The following is a 19,720-nucleotide window of genomic DNA, read 5'->3' as shown; positions in this document are numbered from 1 at the left end:
CACATCTGACATTACTGCCACCGGCTTGAATCAAGATCCAACTGTGAGTTAAAACAAGCAATGGACTGGTTAAATGTGTTTTATTCTATTTATAAATGATAAAAACCCACATGTATGACACTTTCTTCTTAATTATACGTTGTAAAGCTGCAGGGGCAATGGACCATTCAATTGAAGGCAAAGACATAATGTTCTTTCTAGCATGTTCATTTTACAGGTAACAGTCGAACCAAGTGATGCAGTATCCACAGAATCCTTTGAAACTGAAAATGTTGCACTGGATGGTGACATTTCGGACACTTACTGATCATCATTCATTATCCCTCCGGTGCAGAGACCCAGTCATACCAAAGGCGTACCAAAGAAAGGTGGAAAGTTTGTCTGTCGCCCACATTGTGCTTAACTGTGACTTCAGTCAGAAGCCGACAGAAAACAGGTTGGTGTGCCAGGCTGCTCACATAACCAGCATTAATAGAGTGGAGGCAAACATAAATGTCAACCTTCTTAATGAAAAGCTTAAAAGTTGAAAAAGGAGATGTTTGTGGAAGACAGAGAGTCGGAGCATCTCTGACTTATTTGAAACACACAAGAAAAGATATTTGAAAAAACGCATAAATTAACTGAGACTTAGATTTTCTGAGCTGAAAATGTTGTTAACTTTGTGGTGATCAATAATAATTATGAAGAAGAGTGTCCCACTGTTTCAACTTTCGTGATGTACATCTGTGTATATGTAAGTGTGTATTATTTACTTTTTATGCAGGTGCAACTAAAGACGGATTGGGTAAGGTCTAGTTTCATCACAAGCCATTGTCATGTATGATTTCACTGTTTAATCTTAATTTTCAACCAGTTAATGATGGTGTGACCTGTCTAATGGAGCCTTCTGCCATAATAAGTTATTTCTTATAATGTAATACAGCTTCTGTAACAGTGGATTATTGTAGTGTTGTACCATCGTAAATTTTTTTAGGGAGAGAGGGGTAATGTGGGAAATTGGGTAATGTGAGACACCCCCTGTATCTAGGCAACGGAACACATTTGTGGTCATGTGACCATTATGTTTTCAAGTCCCTCCCATTCCCCCCTTGCCATGAAGGATAAGTTGGTGCTGGTGTTGCGGAAAGTATGTTATTTCACAAAAATGTGTTTTTTGCATGTAAAAGTAAATTTTCTTGCTTAGAACTTAATCAACTGTTGTGTCAAAACAAATTGATTCAGGTAGAAAAACTTATATCATACGTGTTGGTGAACTTCCAACATATAACCATATATCATGATACTATTTATAATTTTATACAATAATATTGTCTTTTGCACACTCTGTCTACATATTCTTACACTCATAGTATAATATATTATCTATTGTATAGTCAAATACTTATATTTATACCTCTACTATATATCATATTATATCATACTCTTTGTGTACTCTTTGTATATTCTTTGTATATATAAGTCTATATACACATATTTATACATGTGTACATGTTATTATTATTATATTATTACTATTATTTTAATAAATACTGTATATATATATATATATATATGCTGCCATTTCTACTATATGCTGCTATTATATTGGTATAATTACTATCATATATAAATATATATTATGTTGTATTATATTATATACTATATATGCTGTACTATTTTTATATACTGTCTAACAATTAACATTACCATTATATCATCAGTACTATGACCATCATCTTGCCACTGCACCTTATCTACCTATTTATCTTGTGTTTCGTTTTTTATTCTTCTACCTCAATATTTTTTTTTTGTATTCTATTTTATTGAATCAAAATATACCGGCTGCTATGACGACCTAATTTCCCTTCGGGGATGAATAAAGTAATCTATCTATCTATCTATCTATTTAAAACCATGTGATTGATGCTAGCTGAAGATTAGCCTGAATTGCTAAGAGATGTTGTTTTTCTAAAATGGTGGCTGTGGGGTACAGTGGGACAAATGCTGTGAACCACAAGTTAAGTTTAGTCTTAAACATATTTTAGTGTTATATTACATTATATATGTTTTATTTTTAATGTCATAAACATTGTAGAAAAGCCATCATACCAAGAAGACAACCTGGGGCCAAACACCCCTCACAGAGATGGAGAGTGCAGCCGCTGAGGTCATGCAAGGAAAGAAGTCCTTAAGAAAAGTTGGAAGGGATAGAAATATTGACAAGATAACCCTCAAAAGATTCATAAAGAAAAAATAGAGAGGAAAAGTAAAATCAGTAGCGGTATCAGTAGTAGGGTGTGCAGGAGATCACATGAATCATAATAATCATAAATGTGCCTAATTGACCAATCCCCATGATTCTGTTACTAGTCCGATATTAGTCTTGGAATGTGTGGTTGTCAATCTAGCTGTCAGGATTTTTTAACTTTTACAACATGTGTTGTTATGAAAGTTTTAAAGTGGAAAAAGTGGACCACTTTACCCCGTAGCTGGGGTAAAGTGGGACACAAGACCACTTTTTTTAAACAATCATATTTTCACTGCCCTTTTTCCTGAAGACATTCTGATCATTTCCATTGCTAGAAAACATCCTGAATTAATGGGAAATGTGTAAATTTCACTGATAAATCAGGAAATACTAGAAAGCAAGATGAGAGAGTATCCACATCATTTTAAATCTCCGAGATGTTCCTCAACATGCTGAACCCAAACTTCTCCTGACAGTGTGTGATAAAGAAAGTACTGCTCACAGATTCACTTCATGAATGGATGAATGGGAAACTGTAATGTAGTTTTGAGTGGTCACCAACACTAGAAAAGCTCTATGTAAATACAAAGCATTCATCATTGTGTTGACACGTTCATGTCTTAATCACATTATTATCTGTTATTGGAGTTTTCAAATCATTTTGTGACATCAACATACGGCAATTACCAAGTGGAATTGAATGTTCTATTTCCAAGTCGTGTAACATCATAGTCAAAGTAATGTCTTATTGAGTGAAACTAATTTGACCTGGCTCTATGAAATTCATTATTGGTGTTTCTGTTGGAAAATTCTCAAAATGTAATTAAGAGATGAATCACATCAAGCTGATAATGAAAAAGGGTGAAAATAGAAATAGGGTGGGCCAGTTGCCATGGGTGGATTATTCTGTTTGTCTGAACCTAAGCAATACAAACTGCTGGACTAAATTTAGCAGAAAAGAAGATTACTTGTCTTTTTCAGACACTGGGGAGAGGATGTCCGTCAGAGATGAACGTAGCATGTGGTGTCTTTGGCTGAAAATGACACATCCTCTGATACCTCCTGCAGTCTGAAGGCCTCAGCTGAAGAGAAGAATAAAGCTAAGGTTACAGAGCAGGTTCACAAATGATGTGGCCATGGTGACTGACTGACAGAGCTGTTCTTCATCCTTGTATCCAACTATCTCTGAGTTTTACTAAGCTTTTCACTTTCTGAATGAGACCCCTAGTATAAGACAAACCTAAATATTCATGAGGAGTTTTGGGGGCAAAGTCGTTCAAAGTAAAGTATACGTTGTTGCTAATGTATAAACAAACTTGTTTAAGACACCACAGCTTTTTACCTCCACCAAGGAGGTCATATTTTGTCTTGTCAGCAGCATTACATTAAAACTACCAAACCAATACCCTTGGTCCTAGGTGGAAGGGTGGGCCTTGATAACACTTCCGATTGCAGATTCAAACAACAGAGCTGTCCCAAGAATAGTTTTGCACATTCTTTCATTGCGAGACATTTTCGGGAAACTCTCAAGAAATACTGTATGTCTATCTCGGTTGCAGCTGCCATCCACATCTGAGTAACGGACCTTCTACCATCACAACCTGTGACTACATTTGATCTCAGAATTTCATGTGAGGTAATTCAGTAGTTTTCATGTCTGTGAACAAAGGCATCAACCACATGGTGAAACTGTGGGGGAAGGCAACCTAAGGCTTTGTGATTCATTGTGCTGGGGACTGTGTTTGTAATTATCAATGTGATGGACTGATGAGACCATTACCTAGGGCCTCGCTGTTAGCTTGGACAGGCTCTGCCATTAAGTTGCTTTTCCTATAGATTCATTATTTTAAACTGTTTGCCAAACAGAACCGCACTCTTGGCGTTTGAACAAATTGTATCTGAGTGCCGACTGACAGAGCCTCTGGTGACGCTTCCCTGTCAGCTGTTTCTCATTGGTTATATTGTGGGTTTCTGCTCATTTGCCCAAACATTTTTCTGTATATATACTGCATAAGTCTTCCCAATTTTGAATTGTAAAAATCTAACATGTCTAGTTTTTTATAATTCAGAGTTAGTAACGCTTGGGAGACGGCATGCAACTTTTGGCGAGAAAATCTGTTTAGAGGCTCTGCAATCATCAGGAGGGCCGACTCAGATCTGAAATTGGTCTGTTTATCCTCTAGTGTGCTGCTGACATGAGATGGGTGCTTTCAAGGTTGTTCCCTCTGATTCCCAGATTTGGTTTGTGCCTTATTCTTCGTATCCAGCACTCACACTTGATTACTGACTTGTGATTGGGTTGACAAGTGATTAATTATCCTTGATACATTTCTTGTTTACTCTAATGGCTGCTGTGTGGATCCCCCTCCTCGGTTATGTTCCTGAATGAAAACTAAAATTATTCAACTGAGCTCCTAGAAAAAAATGAGCAAATAGCAGCAAAAAATGAAGAAATGTGAACAGTTACTCAAGAGGATGAGATCAGATACGATATGTTGAGGACATTTTTCTCAGACACACACAGTATCTGCTATTCAAAAGCAGTGACGTGTTTACATAGATACATAGGAACACACTGCTCATCGTCACTATCAACTAAAACAAAAACAACTTTTTCGCTTTGACTACCCAACATGTGAATATGGTGTATAGAGTCATGGTTTTCTATGGTCACACATTTGCATATGCAAAGTTCACCAAAGCTGAGCGCCACTTGAAGCCACGCTGCGTTTTTTGCTTCGCCACAGGAAGTAGATGCTTTGTTCACGTCCTCAATCACGCAGATTGGAACTTAACAGGAGGCAATGGTTTGCCGCTGCTGCATTTGCGGATGTGTGACTGGGCCCTTATACTTTCAATCAGGATTTCCCACTGCTCTCAGTTGATGTCATGCCCCCCCACACCAGTTCCCTGTTGAAAGTGTAAAAGTGAGAAAATAACAATCCACAAGGGACAAACAGATTTGAAAGTTAAAGAAATAAGGGATTTGGGGAAAATCTGAAAACATAAAATCTGCAGTTGAAATAAAATATGACCTTGAATATATCTAAAAGATTAAAAAAAAAAATAATTAACACTTCATATGAAATAACCCCCGAATTTACTCAAATCATTTTTACATAAAAGAAACCTATTGAATTTTTTTTTTGTTTAAATTCACTCCTGTTAAGCTTTTTGTCAACATTCACTTTCAAAACTATCATCCTTGATTTGGCTCTTTAGTTGTCGGACAGTGATGGACTGATGGAAACAACCTCAAGAAAGAAATATGAGTCCCTGCTCATAAATTGTGTTTTAAGTGGAAAATAAGTCTTACAATTTGTTTGCTAATAATCAACAAAAAAAATATATTTTGTCGTTGACTTTTCGCTAAGGCTGGAGTGTTCAAGTCGGCTCGGAATGGGTCGAGACTTGAAATGCCAGCATGTTTCTGGGGAGAAGACAGATGCACACAGTATTCAGGGAAGCTGCGCAGTGTCTGTCTGGCTATGAAGTAAAAAAAATCGTACACAAACATTGATGCACGTTGTAATATTGGGCAGATAAAGTACCAAACTATGGTGGTTGTACAGGTTGAATCTTAACTCGAGGTCAAGTCTCAAGTCAAGGGTCACCGGTCTGGAGCGTCCTACAATTTGTGCTCAGCTGTTTCTCTCAGAGCTGCAATTCAGACTCACAGCCAGTGGACATGAATGAAAACTTAACATACCTGGTAACTTGCTCTAAGTTATATAGAAATGGCCTCAGGGTTTTCTGGGGGGGACTAGATGGGGCATGAAGTGATAGAGATTGAAGGAGACCACCAATGTCTTAGTATGTATTATATTGTCTTTATATTGGCATACCACTTGTGAAGTAAGACATTCATTTTTATAAGAATCAAAGGAGTTGTCTATGAAGCAGTGCCATGCAATTGCTTTTACTTCATATTTTATTTTGTAGCGGTCGCAAACAATCACAGAAAACAGCTAAATATTGCAAATCACAAACATTTTTAGGACAAAGATCGAAGACAGTTAAACTCAACGCGTTAAATCTGGACAATAAAAATGTTCCGATAAAAGACAATACATCTACAGAAGACATGACGCTGCATTATGTAACATTTCATTTGTCGACCACAGCAACAAATACACCATCAATAATGCAACTGAATCAATAAATACATCTTCTACATAACTCTGCACATGTAAGACTCACATGCACATGTACATACATTTTACTACTTCACTCTCTTAGACCAAGACCATTTTTCTCACAAGCAATATTGAACATTTACAACAAAATGTTTTCAACAATTTTCACATCAGTTTTGCTCTTACTAAATGGACGGCAACCTGAGGGAATGAATGAAGTTTCCTTGTCTGCTTCACCAATGCTGGAGCACAGAGATCCAAGCACACAGGCTTGTAGTTTGCATCAAGGCCACTAGTTGGTGAATTTGCTGTAAAATCCTGAAATGTGTTAGTTGAACGTGCTAGAAGTACATTTTCTAAAGCACTCCAATACAATACAGCGCCATCTGTTTAAAACGTTGCATGTATCATTGATGTACCATCATGTTCACAAGTTGTTAAAGGCAGTTTTATAGTCCTAAAAGTTCTAGCTATAGTTGTGCTGGAGAAACTGCTATAAATGACTTTGGGTGTTATCTTTACGTAGGTCTGTCTGATTAACATGAGGCTGTAGTTTGCCCCTCAACAATGAGTTTCTAAACTTAGTGCATGTTGGCCATTGTAATGGGAATAATACAAAATCGATTTTTACAAATCAGATCTTCTTCAAAGAGACTGGTTGCACAGAGCATTCCAGGACAATCATAATCAGAGTTGTGTGCACAAAATGCAAAAAAATGAATGTTTCATACATCTTGGCAAAGATCAGTCGATGTACAGTAGCTCATCACGACCACTTAGGCTAAAAGTTCAGAATCATGACAATTGTTTGTTATTCTCTTTTGTCCTGAAGAAATAAAATAAATACGGATGCTCTTAGGCATGGAGCAAGCAGCAGGATCAGCTAATTGATGAGGTTAATGCAGGATATTTTTCATCATGACTGTTCTTGAAAAAAAAAGAAAAGATTCCTCTGAAATACAGCAAAGATCACTCAACATAATTGCAACACTGGGCTTTCAGAGTTTTATATATACTGTTACCATGGAGAGAAATAGACCCGAGCTCCACTGATTATGTCTTTTTTCACTCGCCCCATTAAAGAGAGTCTCATGGACAAACAGTGTAAGAGCAGAATCCAATGCAAATGAAGTAAAGATGGCCCCTTTCACAGACGTAAAAAACACTAGAAAAGAAACTTAAAATGCTAAAAGTTCTTGAATATTCTCCTCTTGCACACCAGGAAACCGCACCCATCTGAAAATCATAACATATTCATTCAACTTTAAGTGCAGGGTTTTATTAACAAGGCTGGGTTAACTACAAAAATATAAATAAACATGGACCTGAGAATAGTTTTCTCCACTTTCTTAAAATGGCAAGATAGGTATGTGCTCTGCCATTGCTTGTTTTCCGTTGTTATTGTTACACAAAATCTGTGTTGAGTAGTTCACACTGTGAAAAATAAGAACACTTTTCTATACAATGTTGTCCTACAGTATTCTCAACAGGTGTATGTAAAAACACAGTCACACAAGTGCATTATGCAGCTGCTACTGTTTCCCTAAATGTAAAACAATGGTATAATTGTAGGAGAACAACACATATTACATTGAACCTCCCTCCTCAGCTCAAAGCTTTAGATCCTGTTTACTCCACACTGTCGACACGCTGTGAAAGCCATCTGCAGTACGTTCACTGGGTGGAACACCATTAGACGTCCATTGGACTTTAAATCTCAGACCCTGTAATGGGATGTTCGGGGGGGTGCGTGTGCTACAGTACAAATGAGCCCTGAACTTTCTATGACAGTCTCTGAAAGGGAAAAACAAGTTTTTTTTCCCTTTTCGATTCATCCATGCTTTTCAAAAGGAGACAGAAAAAGGAAAACATAACACAAAGGTAACCAGCTTGTGAGAACAAATAACCTTCACACAAGTACACATATTTGTACATGAGCATTGATTTCCCGGACCGGTACTTCGGAGACATGAAAAGGGTTGAATAAGTGAAATATAGAGTAGTTGGATATCTGCTAAAACTGACTGGGATTCGTCTTTACAGTTTTCATGTCCTTATCTAGGTTTTTACACAGTTCTGGTATGTCTTTGTATATAAGTTTTAGAGATGAATGCTTTTTGCGTAGCCATTGTTTTCAATACCCTTCACAAAACCCAGGACTTCAGAGGGAATCAAATATTCTGGATGCATGTTCTGCCCACTCTTAAGCCTCCAAAGTAGAATAATGTGCTATTTTGCAACAGGTTAAGTGGACGAATGGGAAATACAATAAAAAGTTAGATAAAAACCACTTTTTTTGGGGAAACCCTGCACATGTCCTTATTCATAAAAGTATTCAATTTCCATGTCATGGGGCAGTTTCCAGTTACTTTTAACAGAAAACCTATGTGCTGTTGCAGTTTGGTTGCATATGAATACAATCTGAAGGAGACAGGTTTGTTTATTGGTCGCTGGCAGTAGCTGACATTCTCTGACGTCATGCACTTTTATTAGCCAGATAAGATGGAATGAATTCAGTAGCACACAGACGGCCACAGAAATATAAAGATAGGTTTTCCTGCTTGGTTCTTATATGAAGCAACATCAAACTTTTAGCAAAAAGAGGACATTAAGATCCTTGTAATTACATTTTAAATAATAATAATTATCATGTGACCTTCAAATGATGGATTATTATTATTATTATTATCATTATTATTACTATTATTAGTAGTAGTAGTAATAGTAGTATTGTATTCATTGTTTGTTGGATGGATGAATGGACAAAAGGAAAATTCTAATATATTATTTTTAGTAGTAGTAGTAGTAGTATTATGTAAAAAAAAAAAATATTAAAATGTTCCCAGGGTGCGAATAAAGGGAGCAGGTCCAGCTGAAAGTGGGACCATCAGCTGAGAAATGATTTGCTGATAAAACCCTGATGTGATCATCACAGACAGAACATGTAGCATTTTAATAAAGAATCATCATCACACAGCAATTACTGGAGACTGATAAAGACCTGAATTGATGGGTCTGAAAACATTTGATTAAATCTGGACTGGATCTACTGGATTGTAAGTTTTCTCTATGACTTTGTGAGGCAGCTGAACACCACAGCTGTTTGGTCCCTGCTGCTGAGAGGTCTTTTATCAACAAAACTCCAGACTGACTGTTGGTGGACGTGTCCCACAGCGCTATCTTGTGCGCACTGTGCAAACCCACCGGCTGCATGACAGGGAATCAAAGAGGAGCACAAATTGGTACGAGAAGCGGGACAGGTGGTAAATGACCCGTAAATCAACGTGAAGAGGATTTCATTGCCACTGAGATTCTATCTGTCAGAGCGAAACATATTTTTTTCATACTTTCAGAGAGAGAGAGAGGGATTCTGAGGGATTATTGGACTTTGTTGTGACCCCAGCAGGATCATTCCGGCCTCCAGAGGCTTTTGAAAGAAAAAAACCACAGCTCAAGATATCAGAATGAAAGCATGATTTTTTCATCAGATTCTGTTGTGTAGCCAATCAAGGGGTTTTGCCATAAGCCAGTCAAAAGGGAAAGAGAGAACTCAGTTTGCATCAAATCGTTCTTTGCAATGTCCCCATTACATAATAACCCTGTTTAAAAGGTGTAATAAAGATAGTCTCTTAAAATTATACACCTCCTAAATGACGTTACAGCATAAAAAAAATTGTAATGATCATAAGGATACGACCCAATGGACCCTGTGATGAGACTGTGAAGTCCACTGCTGCTTTAAAGATCAGAAATGTCGATTTCCAATGTTAAGCCAGCTTGGAGGAGTCAAAGGAAAAGTGAAAATTTGAAAATCTACAAATGCTGGTGAGGCATATTGTGTGATAGTTATTTTGTCAGTTTCTAAAAGATGAGTTCATATTTTTCTCCCAACAACGAACAAAAAAGAGAAAATTAGTGAAGAAGAAAAAGGCTTGATTGTCCGCTGACCAGTTGATGCTCCCATTGACTAATTGATTTCAGTTCAGGCAGAGGCCCTCTTCAGAAGATGATTACAGTCTCTCTTCAGAAACACCAGCGCCTTCTCATTTAAATCCATCACAAAAATCATCTTCTCTCGCGGCTAATATCCTTCGTTGCTCTGATTTCCAGTGGTCTTCTGGACAAGATGATATCCTCAGACTTAACAATCTCAGACACTGATGTTTGCCTCAGCTCACAGCCACAATGGGCTCCACTGACAGGATGTCAGCTCTCCCTGTGAGTACCTGTCTGGCAGTGAACAGCACATGTGTCTCTTTCAGGTTGTGGGGCTGACTGGAACCACCGTGCTGCGAGGAGCCTTGGCCCGGCTGTGGTAACTCACGCCTCAGCCTCGAGGACTCGTGGTTGTCGGGCCACGCCGGCCTGTGACAGGGAGTGCAGACGGCTGCGGGCCGTAGTACAGGCTCCAACCCGACCGCCCTCTGTCTCCTCCTGCACATGTCCTGCAGCAGCCGCAGCTCATGGCGGAAGGTTGGATTCAGGCAGCAGTAGATGAAGGGGTTGTAGCAGGTGGAGCTCATGGCCAGCCAGTGAAAGCAGAAGTAGAGGGCGTTGGACGAGTGAATGGCCTGGCTGGAAAGCAGCACCACGTAGCAATTGAGTGGGAACCAACAGACAGCGAACACCCCGACCACAAGAAGCAGCATGGCTAATGTCCGCCTCCGCTTTCTTCTCTGGGTGGCGTGCTGAGCAGTCGTGGTGTCGCCGATGGTGTTGTGGCGCCACAACCGACAGGCCACTGTGGTGTAGGAAGCAGTGATGATGAGGAGCGGCAGCACGTAAAGTAATATGAAGGTCAGGAGGTCGATGTACTGCCAGTAGATGTCTGATGGCTCTGGGAAGTCTGGGACGCACAGGCTGCGCTCCTCCTCCTTACTGATGTAAACATTCACAATAGCGAGGACAAAAAGAGTATGGATTAGTCAGAGATTATTATCCAAAGACCAAAGTGCAAGTGCAAGTAAGTGCATTCAAACATGAGGGTAAAAACCAAGAACAGCAAGAATCATGGAGGTACATTAGCTTCAAAAGAGCCAAACTACAAAGGGCTACATGTAAGTGCAACAAATAAGTGCAACACTAAACTTTTTGACTACATGTCAAAAAACGCATTTTGTTTCAAGTAACTGTGAACTTAAAAACCAGACCATCCTATAACATGATAATCTTTTCTTATCTTAAATTATATTACCTTGATTATCTTACTTTACCTTACATTATCATAACATATCTTACTTTATCTTATCTTGACTTATCTTAACTTATATTATCTAATCGTATCTCATCTCATAGCGTGATACAACAGAATTTCCATTATCCACCTCCTGGCTTTCTCCAGCACCAGCAGCAGGGCCGGAACGCTAAAAAACACTTCATATCAAGTGTGTTGAGTCCAATAGGCAAAGTCTGTTCCTGTTAGTAAACCTTGTTATACACATGGAACTGATCCCTCCTTGTTGAAATGTGTGAGGATGCAGTATTTCACCGTACCTGTATGTAAAGGTTAGGAGTTTCTGGTAGATTGCATGAGGGAGGGAGAAGCAGGAGGCCATTATCCAGATCACAACCACCCAAACACGACCCTGAGCTTGGGACCTGCGAGGTCTCAGAGGATGTAAAATAACCTAAAGGGAATAAATTGATGAGTAAACCAATGAATGAATCACTTCCCGGATTTCAGTAAGATAAAACACATAAAACACACATTCCGCCCACAAATGTGTTTTTATCTGGTGCTTGAATAACAGCTCCACCCACTGTTCATCAGTGAAAAATTTCATAACAAGTAAGAGCTCTACATTAGAGATGGTATGTTTAAGTACAAAGCTGAGAGTGTATTTAAAGATGGACGACACATCTCCCATTCCTCCCGATATCCATCAAATTGAAAACGTCCAAAGGAGGGGGGAGCTTTGTTATCTGTTTCATTCAATTCTTTAGAGCATTAAATGACAAGTTAAAAAACAAACTTACCAGAAAAAGAGTAACACCTGAAAATACATCAGTGTGATAAGAACGACCTAAAATTATTTGTATAAAAATGTGTTTGACGTTTACTTTGACTTTTTAGTTTGGTCCATATCCAATTTATTGGGTTTATGACCTATACTGCAGACATCCACCACCATGCTTTGGTTTCACGTTGGGGGAGTAGTCATGTCCTCCAACTTTATATACATGATAGTCTATGACACAAATAATAAAGATTAAAAAACACACACATTACCCAGAAAGGCCTGTTTCAGTTTGATATTGCTCCAATGTCAGTGGTACTTACCTCAGATTGACTGAGGACAGCAGCCTTAAGATTTATGTGAATCAATATGGCATATTTCTTATTTCTCTTCCCCTTAAATACTTGAAGCAGTTCCTCATTGCTAGTGAGATTATCGATGTGCTCCACTTTGCTGCCAGGTCTTTGTCTGAGCTACTCAGGTTTCCAATTTGCACCTGTATGAAGTGGTCATTTTTTGTATTAGGTTACTGAATCATTATTCCACTTGAGCAGCTTTTGCTGAAATGATTTGGGAAGTTTGGTCATGTTGATAAAATCAGTGAAGTGCCTGCAGCATTACATGGCTTAAGAAACAGCTGTGGTTCAGCAGCACACAGAAGTAAAGCATGAGTCAAACCAGAAAGATAGAGGCGGTGGTCTACAGGTCTGGTCCTGGTTGAGTGGTTGATTTAACATATTTTTTCAGTTCAGGTCATGTGGGGTGAACTGAATATCTCTACAGGTCATTCACTGACCCTGTGCATCCTACACAATAGAGAAGTGATTTACCAAAAAGTTATAATATAATTATCAGCAAAGAAAAAACAATGCATGTCCTACAGGGAACATTTATATGTGTAAAAAATAGGTTTAGGAAGATGTAGCAAGTCACTGCCACAGGGAGGAAACTGAGAATTACAGATTATAAATTCATAAACATTTGTTTGTTCACAGTGGTTTTGGTTTAGTCTACATGCATTTTTCCCAGACTCCTTTTAGGTCACTGTGATCTTTGACCTACTGAAATCTAATCAATTAACTTGCGATTCAGAGAACCATGGGTTAATTTTTTCATTTTTACCCCATCTGCACAACAAACCACAAAAATGTCTCCATTGTGTGCATTTGTCTACATCTAATAATGGAAGCTTTATAGACTTTGGTCCATTAGCAGCATAAATGAGGGCCTGCATTAACAGCCATTCCTGTCAAATCCTCTTACCCTTCTTAAACCCTCTCCTACATGTTTCATTAAATCTCATTTAATGAAGCCTGTTTCATGAAGACTGTTTGTCCTTTATGGAAGCAAATCAATTACAGTACATATGCTGAACCGAAGAGAAATGTACAGATTTGTACATTTTACATTAAAGGGATTGTTCACTGAAAAATGAAAAAACCCAGACTATCTAACTCACCACAATGCCGATAAATGGGTGGGTGAGGTGTTTGAGTCCACAAAACCAGTTCTGGAGCCTCAGGGGATAAACTTTGTTAGAGCAGAATCCAATGCAATTGAAGTCAATGGTGAGTCCTTCCCTCACCAAAAGCAGTATACGGAGACATGCTCTGCTATTCTGGTGTTTTGTGAGGTCTGAAGTCTCATCCACCATTAACTTAAATGGTATTTGGCTAGTGGCAAAGTTTACTTCTGAGACTCCAGAAGTGTTTTGTGGACTCAAATTTGTTTATTTGTATATTTATTCTGGTTTCATATAATTATTGGTCTTTTCCCTTTTTCTACATTAATCTGATCTGATGTGTGTCCATGTGCTGCTGCAACAAATGGTTTACGTCTCTGGGGACCATTAACAGGCTTGTTTTATATTATTTTATTGTCTTACTGTGAATAAAAGCACAGAGGATCACTTCTAGACAGCATTAAATAACAGTCATGGTTGTTTCCTGTGCGTCTCCATGACCTAATTTGTCAAAATCACTGTCTGGTTAATTTGCTCCTAACCTAAATGCTTCACATATCTATGACTTTTGTATTCACCAAAATGTACATGTGGCCTCTTATGATTAGACAGTATCCGACCTAATGTGAAATGTGGTCACAATCTCACCTCCTTCAGGAGTTATACTAATTTCTATATTGGTAACTGCACTTGCTTGTGTTTCTTGAATAGCACAAGTCCAGTTGCCTATGTAAGAGAATTTTGAAAGCCAAAATCTAGTCAGTTCATCCTTGAGTCCAAGCAAACATTTGTGCCAGATGTGAAGAAACTCCCTCACAGGTTTCCTTCTGTGTTCACAAGAATGGGACAGACAGACAGACCAGAAATGTAATGCATCCGGCTTCATCACCCAGAGTCTCATCTTAGCTGCTTTCAGACTTGCAATGAACTCTCCCGTAATATCTCCTGACATTACTCCAAAGGGTTGCATGTGTGAGATGCTCAGGACATTATCCAGAGTGTCACCTGCCAGCCACCTAGTAAGAACTCCGGATAATGTCTGAATGAGCCAATTTGAGAATACAAATATCTCAGGATGGAAAAGTTGAGCGAGACGTCTGCAAAGATGTCACAAGGGCTTTCGGTGTGAAGGGTCGACGCCACTGTCGATGAGCTGTAACCAAAAACACATGATCATGTGTACGTTGAGCCTACCTCCCCGAGCGGGGTTATGTGGGATATCGGGTAATGTGAGACTCCCCTGTATCTAGGCAACAGAACACATTTGTGGTCATATGACCATTATGTTTTTCAAGCCGCTCCCATTCCCCCCTTGCCATGAAGGAGAAGTTGGTGCTGGTGCTGTGGAAAGTATGTTTTTTCACAAAAATGTGGTTTTAGCATGTAAAAGTAAATTTTCTTGCTTTGAACATAATCAACTGTTGTGTCAAAACAAATTGATTCAGGTAGAAAAACTTATATCATACATGTTGGTGAACTTCAAAGTTATAAAACCATGTGATTGATGCTAGCTGAAGATTAGCCTGAATTGCTAAAAGATGTTGTTTTTTCTAAAACGGTGGCTGTGGGGTAAAGTGGGACAAATGCTGTGAGAGAGTGTCTCACTTTACCCCACCATGAAGCACAAGTTAAGTTTAGTCTTAAACATATTAAGTGTTATATTACATTATATATGTTTTATTTTTAATGTCATAAACATTATAGAAAAGCCATCATGCCAAGAAACGATACACCAGGAAGACAACCTGGGGCCAAACAGCCCTCGCAGAGATGGAGAGTGCAGCCGCTGAGGTCATGCAAGGAAAGAAGTCCTTAAGAAAAGCTGGAAGGGATAGAAATATTGATAAGACAACCTTCTAAAGATTCATAAAGAAAAAAGAGAAAGGGAAAATAAAATCAGTAGCCTGGGGTGCAGAAGCTGAGGCAAAGAGAATATTCACAGATGAGATGGAGGAGCAGCTTGCCAAACACTTGAAACAACTAGCTGACCAGTTCCATGGCCTTGCTCCAGTTAAGTGCAGTGAACTGGCATTTGAATACGCAAAGAAAAACAATATCCCTGTCCCTGCCAATTGGACAGAGAAACAATGTGCAGGTAAGCTAGGGTGTGCAAGAGATCACATGAATCATAATAATCATAAATGTGCTTAATTGACCAATCCCCATGATTCTGTTACTAGTGCGATATTAGTTTTGGAATGTGTGGTTGTCAATCTAGCTGTCAGGATTTTAACTATTACAACATGTGTTGTTATGGTAGTTTTAAAGTGGAAAAAGCAAGTGGATCACTTTACCCCCTTAGCTGGGGTAAAGTGAGACACAAGACAACTTTTTTTAAAACAATCATAATTTCACTGCCCTTTGTCCTGAAGATATTCTTATCATTTCCATTGCTAGAAAATATCCTGAATTAATGGGAAATGTGTAAATTTCACTGATCACTGTATCATTTTAGCTTGCCTAGAGAGGATAAAATGTAAAAGATGTCCCACATTACCCCCCGCTCTCCCCTACACAGTATGAACTAAACATTAATATATAGCCAGTATAGAGATCAACAAATCATTTAGCAGCAATATGTAAGGTAAAATGTCAACACCAATAGTCTTTTCTAACAAAGACTCCTCATTTTTCTTTTGTGCAAAGCTCATCTCTGAAGACGTCTTACAAGGACGGATTCTGATTATGAGCTGGGTGCATTTCTGTCAAGAAATTTCCATTATGACTTTCATGGTATTCACATAGCACCCGGACCTGCTTTAGATTCAAGACATGCACATCTTTTTTCTTCCACGTGGGACTTTTAAAGTCTGTCACCAAGTCAGACTAAACAAAGCTGAAACCAAATATCAACAATGAGAGCAACGCGTGGATGTGGGCGGTATCTGCTGTGGTTGTGCCGAGTTGTGCAAAAAATTAAAAGAAGCAGTCGGAGCAGACACTTATTTTGTAACGAAGGGTACATTTCTATAGAAATATAGTAGTGTATATCTTTTTTTTCCAGTGAAGAATCTGTGCATTCATCATCGCAGACACCAAAGGTTCTGTAGCCCAATGGACATTTTGTTGCAATCTGAGAAAAAAAAATATATTTTGATATGGGCGCCAGACATCCCTCCGTGTAAATGGACGAGTAGAAATACAGAGGCTTTACTCACTGTTAACACAACATTATGCCATCTTAATGTTCACTGCATAACAACATAGTATCACACCACTAAGCTATATGAGCTTCTTCTAGAACACAGGAGCATCACCGCGCCATCTCCTGACAGTTGACCAACCTGACGTCGGTCCAGTGCGATGGCCGTCAGTGTGAGAGTGGAGACGTGCAGGGAGCAGTACTGCACAAAGCGGCTGATGTGACACATGGTCCTCCCAAACACCCAGGTGCTGTTCACGAACCGGACCTGAGGGGGACAGACACAATCGCACACACACACACACACACACGCACGCACACACACACACACACACACACACACACACACACACACACACACACACACACACACACACACACACACACACACACACACACACAGAAAGAAAGAAAGAAAGAACAGAGAGAGGGATTTCCAGTCATATCCATCTGTCAAATTCCAGATCCCATCTATCCATCAACTAATTTTTTTTTTTTTTTTTAATGGTGAAGTTGAGGGCATGTGACTCCACTGATTATTTTATCACCACTAAAGCACTGGATCAAACACCAATGATCAAATTACCTGTGAAGTCTCCACATCAATATTGCATTCACATTGGGGAAATACTTGTAAAGCTTTTGTGTCAAAGAGAGGAATGGACCTGGGGAGAAGAAAGTTTGAAACCCTTGATAGTGAGATAGATAGATATCTACATTTGTATTCACCAGCTTATTTCTCTGAGGGGGGGGGGGGGGGAGTCTTTTGGTCTTAAATCTTTCTGCAAAGTTAGACTTCTATGAACACTTATTTTATAATTAGAATGTTCTATTTAAGAAATGATGGTCTTTTTGAATATTTTGAACTATATCTACAAGTAATGTGGTCCAAAAGTTCGAATAGTTGTTTCTTTCGTCTGTGCTGCCTCTGCGGTAGAAGGACTAAAGAACATACACACTTTACAAATATGAAGTCTTCTATATTAAACGGTCAATTCAACATGTTGCTGAGGGCTGCTCTTACCAGGGTGAAGGGTGTGTTGAGGACAGTGATGAAGATGTCAGCCACAGCCAGGTTCATGATGAACAAACTGGTGGTCGACTGGGTGCGCTTGTTTTTCACCAGCACATGGCACACCAGGATGTTCCCGAACAGGGACACCACGATGATGAGGGAGTAAGCGGCTAACAGCAGGACCTTCACACCGCCCCCCTGCGACACCCCGTCTCGGCTCTTCTTACTTGCCAGGGAGCGCCAGTCCTCCAGCAGCCTGTCGTCAAAATCCAGGTGGAAGAAGCCGGAGGTGCGATTCTCCAGCTGTGCCACCGACACATTCAGGAAATTCTCCCGGAGAGATAACATCCCCTCCGCCACAAGTGAGGAGTCGTTGAGGGTCCATCCCGCTGCTGCTGCTCTGCCAGAGCTGCCGAACCCCCAGAGGAGCAGGCAGAGGGGCACACACACAGCTGTCATGTCTTTTCCTCTTCTTCTTCCTCTGAGCGATGACTGGTGATCACTTCAACTAGTGATGAAGATGATGGTGAGCGTGTGTGAGTGAGTGTGTGTATGTGTGTGTATGTGTGTGTGTGCGACACCTGCTCTTTCTGCGGAGCCGCTGAAGAGATGCGCAGCCGCTGGAGCAACAAGTTGAGTGACGCGACTCGACAGCGCGACTGCGGCTTTTAAACCTGTGTGTGAGTGTGTGTCTGTGAGTGCGTGTGTGTGTGTGTGCGTGTGTGTGTGTGTGGAACAAGTATGAATGAGGTGGGGACCTGTAACTTATTTATATGCAATCACACTTGTCTGTCCAACCTGGTCTGTCTTATGTGAGAAAAAAAAGTGCCAAAACTGTACATCATTCGACTATATGGTGAATATATTTTAAAGGTTTAAGTTCAGGAGAGTAAGGGCTACATTCAAGTTAAGGTTAAGGTTAGGGATAAATTAAGGTGAGGTTTAGGTTAAGGTTACGTTTAGGATTAAGGTCACATGGGATACTTGAGCCAAAAATGAAAACTCACTCATTATCTATACTCACCACTAAATGGCGATGGAGGAGTGGATGAAGTGTTAGAGTCCACAAAACTCTTTTGGGGGTTCAGGGGTTAACAGCGCTGCAGCCAAATCCAACACTTAGTTATGACTATGAGGCTAGGGAATGCTTTATGTAAATGAGTGTCTTCACAAGTAGAAGTGTGTGATGGTGTATGTGGGTGTGTTAAGTTATGAGGGCCAAATTGGGTTCAATACGATTATTCTGAGGACATCATGGCTGGTCCTCACAAATTAAATTGGCTTTCTGAGGGTTGAGACTTGGTTTGAGGGTTAGACATGTGTGTGTGTGATCACAGAGACTGCAGTGAACTCCAGTTTCCCTCCTTATTGATTTGCTGTCCTTAAAGGTAATCTCACAGGTCGGAGCAGAGTGGTGTGTGTTTTGCCCTTAGGGTGGATCGGCTGTTCTGAAAGTCAGAGTCTCCATCCCATGAGAATCTGCATTCATTCAAATATCCTTTAAAACATGGCGGAGCTTCTCTCCTGCGAATCCACAAATTAAACTCTAGTTTGTTATGCAGACCTTGTGTATTTAGACCAGACTCAGCTCATTTACCTCATGTTCAGATTTTAAGCTGTGATTGTGAGCACAATAAATGCTCCTGCAGTAGTGTACCTCCATGTGGAGCATCATTTTCTATAATTAAGATAGCGATTTATAAATTGCATTTGAAATGAATGGTGTGCCAATTAATTTGATAGTTTAATGAGAAATAAAAATATTGTTTACAAAAAGACAT

At 39.5% G+C, this 19,720-nt stretch overlaps 1 protein-coding gene across 1 annotated transcript; it reads right to left on the bottom strand.

Moving 5' to 3' along the window:
• Positions 1-10,532: 10,532 nt before the first annotated feature.
• Positions 10,533-18,398, bottom strand: gpr83 (G protein-coupled receptor 83). The gene is made up of 4 exons (XM_062387355.1): positions 17,949-18,398; positions 17,067-17,192; positions 11,857-11,990; positions 10,533-11,241 (listed from the first exon to the last, which is right to left on the bottom strand). Exons 1-4 carry the CDS (start codon positions 18,396-18,398, stop codon positions 10,533-10,535), a joined length of 1,419 nt encoding a protein of 472 aa, XP_062243339.1.
• Positions 18,399-19,720: the final 1,322 nt, after the last annotated feature.

This window comes from Platichthys flesus, chromosome 5, assembly GCF_949316205.1.
Source record: "Platichthys flesus chromosome 5, fPlaFle2.1, whole genome shotgun sequence".
Lineage (NCBI taxonomy): Eukaryota > Metazoa > Chordata > Actinopteri > Pleuronectiformes > Pleuronectidae > Platichthys > Platichthys flesus.
This window is presented reverse-complemented; position numbering and strand designations above follow the sequence as displayed.